The 12,863-nt window shown below is 42.9% G+C and overlaps 1 protein-coding gene across 1 annotated transcript in view; it reads right to left on the bottom strand.

Annotated features, from left to right (window-relative positions):
• Positions 1-9,508: 9,508 nt before the first annotated feature.
• The window catches only part of FBXL5 (F-box and leucine rich repeat protein 5), a 384,640-nt gene continuing 381,285 nt past the window's right edge, over positions 9,509-12,863 (bottom strand). Inside the window, exon 11 of the mRNA XM_078678451.1 lies at positions 9,509-10,400. Coding sequence (XP_078534577.1) covers positions 10,324-10,400 — 77 coding nt within the window. The 3' untranslated portion in view covers positions 9,509-10,323. The remainder of the gene's footprint in view (positions 10,401-12,863) is intronic.

Raw genomic sequence — 12,863 nt, 5'->3', positions numbered from 1 at the left:
TAAAATCTCCAGCAACTCTGCATCTGTGCTCAGCCCGAGTAGAGGCATAAAGCTGCTCCCAGAAGCACAAGAGGCTGACCTGAATGAGCAGAGTGGGACTCTGGGGACGCCACAGTATCAAATCCTGCATGACATTTCTGTTGAGTTGCATGTTAGACTTTGGCGCACTTGGTGCACGGGGGAGGGGGGGATAGGATGCCAGAACAATCCTTGTGTATCCCAAGTCTGGTTGCTAAAGGACCCTTCTTTTGTCCTTCCAGGTGTCTGGCTCGGAGTTTGTTCTGGGTACAGTGCTTGCTTCAAACTTTATTTTAGAGCTAGATTTGGGAGGAGTCTAGCTCTAACTACACACCCACCACCCACAGACCCAAAGTTTAGTGTGTCTGAAGACTTTTGCTTGCCATCATGAAAATGCCTCGACACATGGTATTTGGGGCAAACAGGTTCTACTAAATTAATAACGAAGTATTTGTAAAGCGCAAACTACTCACCCCTAAGGGTCTCAAGGCGCTGTGGGCTGTCGGGGAGATTAAGCAAGGTATTGCCCAGAGTCCCACAGTGCTGGGCTGAGCTGCCACTGGCCCCTGGAATCGAACCCTGAGCCCAGTGCTCTGGAGTCAGCTGCCTGGCCACAGCGCCACACCTCTCCCTACTCCCACCTATCACTACTGTAATAGTGGGTAGAGTTTTCATCTGGAACTTATACCCCATTGGTTATGTTTTGCCCAGGAGTCACCAGCCACTACCCGATGCCAGGCATGAATGTAGCATCCCACAGCACCACAACCGAAACCTTCTGGACCTGCTGTCTTATCTGCGGGTAGCACTATATGCCTAACTATGAACCTATGATCTCTAATATTGGCAGATGACAAAATCTAATGTGCAAACGTTGTTTCCGCTCTAATGGATCACACAGTGCTTTGTAGTTCCTAATAGAATCACTCCCACTGTAACAAGTACACTAGTGTTGGTGGAATAGTTTTATAATGGTGACACAATATCAGCTTTTTATTGGTCTTGAACACAGCATGGCATGCATCAGGTTTCAATCATAGTTACTTGACCCACCTAGTGCAAAACTAAGCATAATTCCATATCAAGAATGTAATGGTGAAATATCAAGCCAGCTAAAAATACTAATACTAAACTGCCTGCAAAGTTCAAGATAAGCTAGATAATGGAAACACCCTTATTTATATAAATATGGGTGGTTCTGCTTACACTCAACACTTCTTCAAATAACTGCCTCCAGTCTTTAAACTGGAGGCCCAACAATGAGGAATAATACAATAGTGTGATATATTAAAACAGGAGAGCTCTTTGAAAGATATGCTTTTCACAGTGGTCTTTATCAGCCATACTACATACTGATTAATGCAAAGCATTTGTGCGAATTTGAGGCAGCACACCTTTTTAGGTTGAGCTGGTAAAACTGCATCCAAAGGATGCAGGTGTCCAGCTGGAGACCTAATGTTGCCTGTCACGGGGGGAGGAGGACAAGAGGGTGGTACGAGCTTGAAAGCGCCAGATTTGGGTGCGCGAACGCGCACGTCGCCTCCGTCCACGCGTGCGCACACAGCCAGCCACCACACGCGCGCTGCTTACTTTCACTTTACATCCCCCCACCAGTCATCGGATCTTTTTACACACGCACGCATGCATGCATGCATGCATGCATACATACACACACACAGACACAGGCACACACAGACAGACACACACGCGCGCGCACATGTCCCCTCCCCCCCCTCACACCCCACTCACCGAGTTCTTTTCGTGTGTCCCTCTCTCCTTCGGCAGGCAGCGGCAGGCAGCGGGTCATCCTCAGCAGCAGGCGGGGCTCTCCACGAGCACGGGAGCCCCGCTAGCTGACATGCAAATCTTCCGGCAATCTTCCGGCTGACGGGCACAGGAGCGCGGGGTAGGCTCCCGTCTGCTTCCTGTCTTTTTGCGGCCCCGCCCCCGTCCCAACACAGGTTGCCTGGCTTCCTGTTCAAGCCGGGCTGCGGCGGTGAGTTTTTATTGTACTTGTTAGGAAATCCGTGGAGTACCATTGTAAGTTTGTCAAAAGAACCGCACTATGTACCTCTTATGCAAGTATCTCGCTTTCCTGGCCGTACTCAAGAATACTGTTTTCATTGTAAAATAGAGCTTTACGATTATGTTGTTTTGAATTATTCACCAGTGTCAAATTGTCAAACTCGTTGGGAACGGTAGTGTGCGCATCACATAATTTTAGTGAGAGGCCACATTTAGGATAGTCGGTGCGTGAGCGAAGCGTTAGTTTGAGTTTTCCCAGGTATCATGTGTTTGCACTGTCATTTGATTATGCACTCTGTATTGTGCTATTTTAAATAAATATTATCTGTGCTTCTCATTAAAATGCTCTTTTCAGGGCTGCCACCTAAGATTGCACACGATATCGACACTTAACACTGTTCTTTTGTCAAGAGCCGATATCACAGTGAGCTAGAACCCCCTGCAGCGAGCAGGTTTCCATCTCATTACATGGCAGCTGTGTGGACTGGCGAGTCGACCTCCATCAGTTCAGTGCTTTAGAACGCGACCCCCCATCCCCCACCTTCTCCCGCCCCCCCCCCCACGCCCCGACTGTCCATAAAAATAAGGGAAGCGTTTCCTCCTCGAACCCTGCGCAGTCCAGTCTGAATAAGCCTGGGTTTTTCAAGAGGCGTTTGCTCCAGTGTTTAGAGTGCGTCCATAACCTGCCCCGCCCACCGCGAACAAGAAACACGTGGGTTTACTATACAGCTAGATCTGTATTTCTGGGGGGTGGCTTAGCAATACTACAGTTTTCTTACACATAAATGTTCCCACATGCACCATATTAAGGCAACATAATATATTTTTTATGATTTTGGGTGAAGTGTCAAAACTGGCTTTGATTTCTTGAACCTCTATTTCCTGAGCTGGTGCATCAAATAATATATATATATATATAAAGCAAACTGCCTCGTTTCCTGGTCTTTGAGCCTTTGCATGCTTACTGAGACTCAAGCAGGCACCCCAGGGGTGGCACGCTGGCACTATATAAAATGCCGGTCAAGCGTTAAATACTATGGCGCCAGGCGTGTCCGAGAAGCGAAAATGCATTCCCGTCACAGTCGTCACCCAAGAAAGCAAACGAGGCGTTCAAGCAAAAATACAATAGCAGTACTACGCCCAAGTAAAGACTGGTTAGGAGAGAAGAACTTGGAGCACTATGGTTGGGGGTGAGTGAAGAAGTGCTAAAGATGCTGCGTATAACGTTCAGACTAGTTTTATTTTGAAGTAACTTCTTTAAGAAACAAAAAAAATGTTGTGAAAAAGACAACTACCCAGGCACGTAGTGTATGTAGCCGTCCAGCTGAGAGGTAGGCCGGATGTGGTAGGAACCCCTCCATTATGACCTCTTTTGGGTATATGGAATATACGTATGGAAATGCACCCTTCATATCCAAAGAAGTAGCGCTTATAAAAAGCCCAAGTCAAACAGGCGCATAGAAATCAACCACATTAGGGAAACGTGGAGAACGGTGCATCAAGGTAGGTCAGATTCCTGGCTCTGCTCGAGGCCATCTTGGTCCTCGAGCCCATAACGAGCCGAGCTTTCGTGTGCTTTATGCCTGCCACCCGCATCAACCTCACGTGCCAAGAAATAAAAATACATATACATTCGATGTAAAGCTGGAGAAATAAAACGCCTCTATTAGGTAAACAATGTGACACAAAAAATGTGATAAATCCAGGGCTCCTCTCTTGACCAAATTGTGTGATTCGCAAGTATTTTATTTTACACTGCGTGCTTTATCTATGAATTGATTGTATGCGTATTTGCTAGCGAGTGTTGTGAATGGGTAAGTGTGAGAGAGGGAGCGAGTGTGTGTACCTCCTCCCCCGCCCTAGTAAAATTACCTCCTGCCACTGTGGGCGAGCCACAGAAAGCACGAGCCCGAAGCCCGACTCTGTTCAAGGTCCTGTTTCGAGCCTCGAGCCCATACAGAGCTTAGCGTTTTAATGTGGCTTCTGCCCGTCAGCCTTGCTCAACCCTCATGCAGAGGTAAAAACAAAGTATTAACATCGGAGGTTAAAAGGAGCTTCAAATAGATCCCCATATAGTGGATGATTTGTACAGAGTCAAATAAGAGAACAAAGCTTCCACATGATAACGAAATGCACTTTTTTGAATTTTGAACAGACTTTTATATTTTACACGATGTCTGTTGTATGATTTCCATGGGAATCATGTTCACGCGCGCACGGAATTTGTTGGCTCCCTCCACCTCTAAGATATGTAGTTGTTCTGAATAAGAGTCGGAGGTTACAGCGCCCACTGCCTGTAGCTGGGCACATGCGGGATAACGTGGAAACCAGTCTGGCAAGAAAAACACTTTCATGGCTGGGAACTTTAATTACCAGAGATGGTCTCAATGCAAACATTTGCTGTGTCTGGCGGAGCTCAGGTTGTACCTCTTAACCCCCACCCGCTCCCCAAATACCCAACAATGTCAAATCTTGTCACGTCTAATTGCCTTTCCTAGAAGCTAAGCCCATCTTTCCTTAATTTTCTCCTGTCTCGACGGCTGTGCACCACCTTTCTTTCGGTTTCCCCGCCATATTCACTGCTTCCTGTTTTGCCTTAACTTACACATCATTTCATCTTCCTAGCATTGTCTTGGATAGGATTTCGATTTCTTAATCATAACACCCATTGCCCAATTTCTCTGCCTCTGATACATGCGTCATGCTGATGAAACTCATAAATGGAAACTCGCACTTCAAGTTTTTATTGTAACAAAACCGTCATGTTAACTCCCTGGGGTGCGGTCAAACAGACATGCCAACCCTCCCGATTCAAGAGGGAGACTACCGATTTCAAGGCTAGTCTCCCGCCTCCCGATTTAAGCATCCAGAAACCCGATTCCACAGGGATTACACAATGAACTGCTTCTGGTGCTTAATATAACTCAAAGTTGAGCTAAACGGAGAGCTCAAAGTTACGTTGGCTCTCCACATTTGTTTTCCTCCCCACATCCCGTAGTTGTGAATATATTCTTGCCTGAGCCAGGCCAAAAGCTATTGGTATAGAAGTGAGCTTGGGCTGGCCCAGGGTTCAGGACTCCAGAAACAAATGTATTTTCCTGCAGCCTCCGAGTCCTAAAAGGCTCGGCGGCGTCCCCTGCTCCATGTTGTTAATTGAGAAGTGTGTGAAGGCTACGGCGGAGGTTTCTGTGTTTTCCGATGTTGCACGGGAGGCGAGGGCAGGCCGCTGTGTACCGGCTCTGGTTAACCCCTTGCAGGCTGCGGCCTCCTTCACAAATGAGGGGGCATCGTTAACAAACCTGACAATTGTAACTCTTTTTTACATCTTTCAAAGTTAAACTAATAATGATAACCAATCAAAAACCTTTATATTAACATAAAGTGCCAATGATACATTATAAGATGTGAGCTAAATAATAACAGAGAAATAAAAAAAAACATAAACAATATTACAAATACCATGTTTCCAACAAAAAAATATTACAAGTAGCACGTTCACAGCCCTAGTATTGTTTCTGTTTTTTGTAGGATTTTACCAGTGGTTGTCACTCTGACGTCAATGAACGATCGTGTGAACATTGTGTTGACTCATTGGTAGCTCTTCCAGTCTACCACCTCCGAATATTACACCGGAGAGATGAGTCACAGCACTTCAGGTGGGTGCTTTTTGCCCCAGCCTGGGTAACGCACAAAAAGAACACACCTGCGCACAAACAAACAAAGTAGTAGCGAGGAGTAGATTTTTCTTAAATATGCAGATTGTGCGATAAACTGGGAATGGCGCATTTGTACCTTACAAAAATAGGGCTCCTTATGCACAAAGGATGCAGCTACATTTGTTTCCTTCCCATGCCCCAAAGCAGTCTGTCGCAACATTCCCTCTCAAACAATCATTGGGGCATGCAGGTGAAACTTTCAATCACGGAAAACACGGTAAAAGAAAAGTTACTACAGACATTGGCCCTGATTACAGAAAATAACAGTTCTTCGGGACTTTACTGTTTTTCCTTCTGCTAGCGTACTCAACCTGCTCGGAAGGGCATCAACGACAGAAATGCTACTGTGCTGGGATAGGTGGTTTTATTGGGGGTGTTTCAGCGCAACACTGGTACTGCTCCGACCATCTTGTAGAAGAGTCCGTGGGTTGATCCCTACCGACAAGATCAGTCTGGGGCCCCTCAGATAATGCCGAGTATCCAGGAGACGTAGTGGTTCTCTTCAGCAACCCAATGCAAAGAACTGATGCTACCCTCATTACTGACTGCTGCATAATGTGTGGTAGTAGTGCACTTTTGGCAATGTCTGCCTGCTGCATAATGTGTTGTAATGCACTTCTGGCAGTGAATGTCTTCTGTATAACGTGTGATCACACACATTCTGCAGTGCCTGTCTCCTGTGTAATGGATGGTAGTGTACTTTCAGCAGACTTTTCATGCATTGATGAAATTAATACATATGACTCTCTTCCTGGAAGAGAGCATGCTACATTCTACTTACAGGTGTATGTATGACCTATTTCTATAAAACAGAAGTTATTTCTTGAAGATGGTAAAAAAACATCTCTCCCAGTTACTCCTGCGATCCATTTTGTGTTACGCCTGACCCGCTTCGTGTTACGCGCTATTCAGGTCTTTGCACCCACGCATATTTCTCCCTCTTATCGAAGTTGAAATGTTGGCATGTATGGGTCAAATGTGAACTCATATCAAAGTCATGTTAAATCCTGAGGTTCAGTGGAATGCCTGAGGTGGACGCAATGGACAGCCGGAAGACAGTTCGTACCCGAAACCAGCAGCGTGGTCTACGAATAGCATTTATTACCACACATGCAAAAACCACACGTGGCTTCACGCAGTCAATACCATGACGGTGTCGTTACCACGATTTCCATTTTAACGCAGGTCATTACAACGACTTGCTTTTACAACTGTGCAAAAAGCAAGGGGTTGGGCTTTTCCTCTGAATTGAGCGCAATTAAAAACGATGAAGTCGGAAGCGACTATCGCCTCTCATGCTTTTATTCCTCCAGGCTCCACATATCACAACCGGGCGCCGATTGATGACGTCGGCTGTCAATCACAGCAAGAGTTTAAGGCGTAGGGCAATTTGTACGGCGCACCAGAGGCTCGCGCCAACGAAACAGCTTTGAAACGGCCTTTAAACCGACATGCATTAACGTGCAAAATGTCACGTGAAGGTATTTCCTATGTGGCGCTTCGATATAAAACATCTGTGATTTGCCCAAAATGACACATGAAGACCTAAACAGACGCTTTGCTGAAGCAGTTCAGTATTATTTCTCACAAAACACCCCACCTCCCGCCCCTAATTTCACCCATTTAAAGTTGACATTGGCTTGTTTACATTTGACGCACAACTTTCATCAGTCGATCTTGTTAGGGCCTTGTGATTGTTCATCACCTCGCCCGTCTGTAGCTTTTGTGCATTTTCCCTTATGCATGCACACGCCCACCCTCCTGTTCTGTTTTTTCAAAGGGCTGGAACATTGACTTCACAGTGGGAACAAAGATGACAATTCCGCTTCCGGCTCACCTGTTAGCACAGGTTTTCCTCGCATTTTAGCTGGTACTTAAAAAAAAAAAAAAAAAAAAAAACGCAAAAAGATGATGCATCAATGAGTAACTGCGCTCATCTCTGTCATTTATGTCAGGGTCGGGTCCTGTGAATTGAGCCAGGAATGTTTTTAATAAAAATAAATCTGTGTTGCTATGACAGAAAACACCATGTCTGCCGAGTTATTGGCTGGTGTCATTTTCAGGAGAGGAAACATACACTTCAGGCGTTTATAGCTTATGCCAAAAAATCCCTTTTCAAAGCAGAGTAGTGGTTGACTTTTCTAGAACGTGCACCGACCATTAATTCCTTTGGCCAAGTCCAGCAGACAGGCTGCAGTGCAGACCCGAGGGAAGGCTGCCCGCCACTGTTGATCTTCATGTGAAATTTACTTCTGAAGTCTGACGTTTAATGATAAAATGACTACTTATGCTAACAGAATTATATGGACATTTAAGGTGAGGTCATAGCGTGCCTGGATGAAGATGGTTATTCATCGCAGGTTTCATTAACCCTTGTACTGCTTGTCACTCCATCACGTAAATTAATATGGGAGAAAACATGAGGCTGACATCGCATGAACAAGTTTTACCATAAACAAGTAGATAATGTCTACCAACCCCCTAAAGAAAGGGTTCCTGAAAGTGTGTAAACATCAGGGTGAGGCTGGACTACGATTATAACAAGGTTGCTGCAAGCCACAAGTGCAGGCGACTTAAATATAACGATCGTATAGGTCAAGAAGGAGCCCACTTAGCTAAAAAACCGAACGATAGACGGTTTTACAAATAAGAAACACAGAGTTCCTGCGGGGGGGGGCTTACCTGTCCGTCGGTACGCAGCAATTTGTTGAGCCTGAAGCCGGAGGGACCGGGACTTTTTCAAGCCTTCTTTTGAGATATTATTTCTATATATCAATAAAATTTGATACTTTTGTACAAGCCATATTTTATATGTTCCTTTTTATACAACAAAACTTAACTACTGCATAAATAAAAAGACATTGCCATTTACAATACTAAAAGCTCAAACTTTCCTAATGCGAGACCTATTGCATTGCAAATGCTTGTTACTTAGAGAAAGTACCCCACAGTGATGCAGACTAATTTCCGTAAGAGGCACCATTACTATCATGGGTCTTTTTAAGCACGGTTGTTGCAGCACAGCAGGTTGAATTTGTTAAAATATAGGAGTTGAGTAATACTTTAGTGTCTTCAAACTATGGCAGTAGCTGTATTAAAAAGAGGAAAATGCAACAACCAAAGGAAAATAGACAAAGAATACAACAAGACCAAAATGGGACAATAATGCTCAAAATCAAGACGCTGACTAAAAGGAAACCTACACATCAGAGAAACAGAAAGGCAGTGTTAAGGAACATCCATTGTGACAATTATATCTGGAATTAAAGCTCTACAAACACTGAGAATAAGCTCACAAAAACACACAGTTAGCCATTTGAGTCTCCTTGGAAATCAGTGCCTCTGATGTCGAAGGACACAGGAGCAATAATTTTGCCCTACAATATCATAGAAACGTATTGTTAGTAAAAATATGAGACATTACTTTAAACTACAATTTGGGATCTGCTTATCAGGTTTATGCAGAACAAGTGGTTGGAACAATATCTAGTAGTAATCCTTATGACGCAACAGATCTTACTCAGCTGGTGTGAACAGTACACAAGCAACAAGGGCAAACATGGACACAATAGAAATAATTGCCCATATTTTCTAGGTAGTATATTATGGAGCAATGTGTCAGAAACAAGTTAAACCATGTTATTATTTCATTGCTATCAGCAAAATACAATATGTAAAGGAATTGTGACAGTCAGTAAAGTTAAAGAGGGGTATCATTCATCATAAGAAAATAAGGGACCAAAAAAACCTGATGGTGGACTGTTTTTTATTATACTGAAGATGTAGACTCCACTGTTAAAGCTGCATGTAATTTAGACTTAAGGACCGAGAATCGTATTAATCTGAATTGCTCAAAATTCAACATAACTGTTGTTGGAACATTAAACAAGCTTTGTATGATCATTTAACAGCAATACAATTCTTTTTTTAAGTGGTTTAGAATCGAATCCCTTCGGAATCCTCAAAGCATCAGTGCATTTAACTAATACTACACAGCCAAAATTAATTTTCACTTTAAACAAATAAACCATTGAAACATAAATCATTGTTAACAATGAGATGAAATTGTTGCTCTTGAATTCATAGCCTATCCAAACTGAAATGATCAGTCCTGAAAATGGGATCATCTGCAGAATTACATTTATGTCATAAAAGCAGCTTGTAGAGCTACTTCCCAACAAAGGGCACTGTTCCTTCCATTTCTTAAGACGCCAACGTAAGAAATAATGTGCATTCATTTATCTGACCAAAGTGTAAAAGAATCTGAATTACAGCCAAAAATAAAACAAAATTATATGTTAAGTGCCGTGTAAAAACAAAAGCAGCGTGAAGAAATTTGATAAAATGTTACATAACAAAATGAAAGAATGTGATATTTTATTTCAAAAGGACTGTTACAGTTCACTCTGCATTACAATGATCAACTGTAGGGGTAGAAAAGGGAACAGTAACAACAAGGATCACACAGAAAGGGATTGAATGCAGGATGTGTGCAGTACTTAAAGTGCATGGAAAGATTCCTGCTCAGCTGAATGAAGTAGCTTGAGGAATCAGCAGTTTAGAATTATTCACCAGAGCGGCAACAGGCTCGAAAACCACATTGCAAATTCTGGCATCCACTCGCTGTATCAGCATGGGGACCTGCATAGAAACAGAAAAAATGTGAACAAGGACATCTTCCCTTTGTATATATTTCCCACATTTCCCTGTAACACTTTTCTGATGCTGAGCCAAGCACTATAAACATATATATTCCACCAAGAATAATTACTAGAGGTTTACTAATAGTAAATAATGTTCATAATAAAACCTGTACGGAACCAGAGGGGCCAGGTATATAGCACTTTAACTTTGGGATGGTCAAAGGTTTTGGCTTTTGAATAGTTTTTAATAGCTATATATAGTATGGACTGAACCTGTGCTTGCTTCAAAAACACACAGCATTTATGAGTAGCAACAGATAATGGTGATTATAGTGTAAAGGAGTCACATTGCAATACAGTAAATCCGTATTGATCATGTCAGTTGTGACACGCTTAAACACATTTTTGGGGCTTAAAAGTCAAAGTACATAAAAACATACAGAGATGAGTGAAAACGCAAACATTAATTTCGCAGATATACATTATTAATTTACATAAAGTGAAAAGCAGACCTATTAAACACTAACAAGAAGTGATACTTTATAGTTTTGAGATCTTGCTTGACAACCAAGTCATGTAAACAGTGCACCCTGCATCAGCTTCTGCTTTGCTTGTTTGGGTCTTCACCGGTTAACTATTGCTTTTATACTATGTCAATCAATGTGTAATATTTCTCTCTCAGCGTCATGCTATAGGTGTATTATTCCAAATCACATGGAGTGCTTCATTTGCAATGCATAAGTTGTATTTTTCAGGAGCAGTTGGCAGGGACTATTTCAAAACCTAGAAGTCCTCTTGAAAAGAAGCAACACATTCAATTTGTTAAACACCCATTGGCTTGAGTTTCATACAGATGAGTACATAAACAAACTATAATAATCTTCAGGTGATATTTAAAAAAAAAAGCGAAACAAGACTATTGAAAAATGAGACCTGCCATTAACTATGGTGCATTTGCACACTTAAGAAAACACTTCAAAGTTATGTGTTTTGTATTTAATATAGCTTGTGTTGCTTTACATGTACAAAGTAACCTTTCCATTATGGTTTCTAATGCTTCTTTATATTTTCCACAGTGGGTTTTTTAGTTGGCTCCTGTTCAGCCATTTCTTTGTTTGGCTTTCAAACAGGTTAACTTAGGTAACATCTGTTCTAGTAAAAACAATATTTAGCTGAAGATTTATTAGGTGACGCTGTTCGAGTATCCGTCACCCACGCCGGTAGTGACTTGCGCATTGCCTATGTAGGCGCCACCCTAGTGCGTTTACGATAGTTTCTTTTTGCGACTTTCTATGCCAGAAGCACAGAGCCTCGAACAATGCTGATACACTGGTGTGCATTACTAACTCCCTCAGAAGGGAGACCCTAATGAATCTGATTTCAGAGCGGGGCAGATAGGAAGGTCGGTGAGGAATCGGCAGCTCCATCGAGTCTCTAGCAGATAAGGCATTCCAGAAGGTAAGTAGCTTGTTTATCTAAGAGATCTAGCTGCAGATTCCTTACTTTAGAATAGATACCCAAGCAATACCTCTCTGGACGTGGTTATACAAACAGATTAGATCAAGATGTCCTGCAGGATAGAACAGACAAAATTCCTGTCGCAAAAGACCTGAATGTCCAGACAGTAGTGCTTGGTGAACTATTGTAGTGATGCCTATTTTACTGCCTGACAGATGTTCAGGACAGAGACTCTGCGAACTAACGTAGTGGTCACAGTCTTGGCTCTGGTGGAGTAAGTATTTTTATTTATTTTTTTTAATTTATAAAGCGCAGCATATACCCGTGGGTGTCTTGGCGCTATGACTTGGCTGCAAATCTCAGATGGAGCATGTGTCTACCTTAAAAAGTATTGTGCTGATCAGTTTATTGGTCAAATAACCAGGTTTTTACCAATTTTCTGAATTGAAGTAGCGAGGGTGCCAATTTTATTTCCTCTGGAAGCGTGTTCCAAAGTCTTGCTGCAGAGTTGGTGAAGTATCTATCGCCCCACGTCACCGTCCTAGTGCGTGGCACTACCAGTAGATGTCTCTGTTCAGATCGTAAGGATCTTTTCGGTAGATAGTAAAAAAGTTTCTGTTTGAGAAATGCTGGTCCAAGACCCACCAAAAACCCTCAGGGGTTTGCTTTCTGGCCAATGCACAACAGATCTTTATGCAGAGCACTATCCATCGTGAGACAATCCGCTTCTGCATTGCCTTTACTTTTTTAGCACTAGCATAACTAATGAGCAGTTGATCGTCCACACGGACTCTCTTATTCGATCAATGTTAAACAACAACGCTTTAATTGGGCCCAGATAATGGAGTCTCTCCTCTTCCTTAGAAGGATTAGGAGGAGCAGAGCAGGTATGCAAAGTGATGGTCTAGCCTACATGAAAGGGTGTTACAATCTTCGGCAATAAGGAGGCATAAATCCTGTGAACCAGCTTGTCTGGGTTAAAGGTGGTAGACGGAGAGTCCAC

The sequence above is a fragment of the Lissotriton helveticus genome, chromosome 2_2 (assembly GCF_964261635.1).
Source record: "Lissotriton helveticus chromosome 2_2, aLisHel1.1, whole genome shotgun sequence".
In the NCBI taxonomy this organism is placed as follows: Eukaryota; Metazoa; Chordata; class Amphibia; order Caudata; family Salamandridae; genus Lissotriton; species Lissotriton helveticus.
The sequence above is the reverse complement of the archived record's forward strand: the minus strand, read 5'-3'. Positions and strand labels throughout refer to the sequence as shown.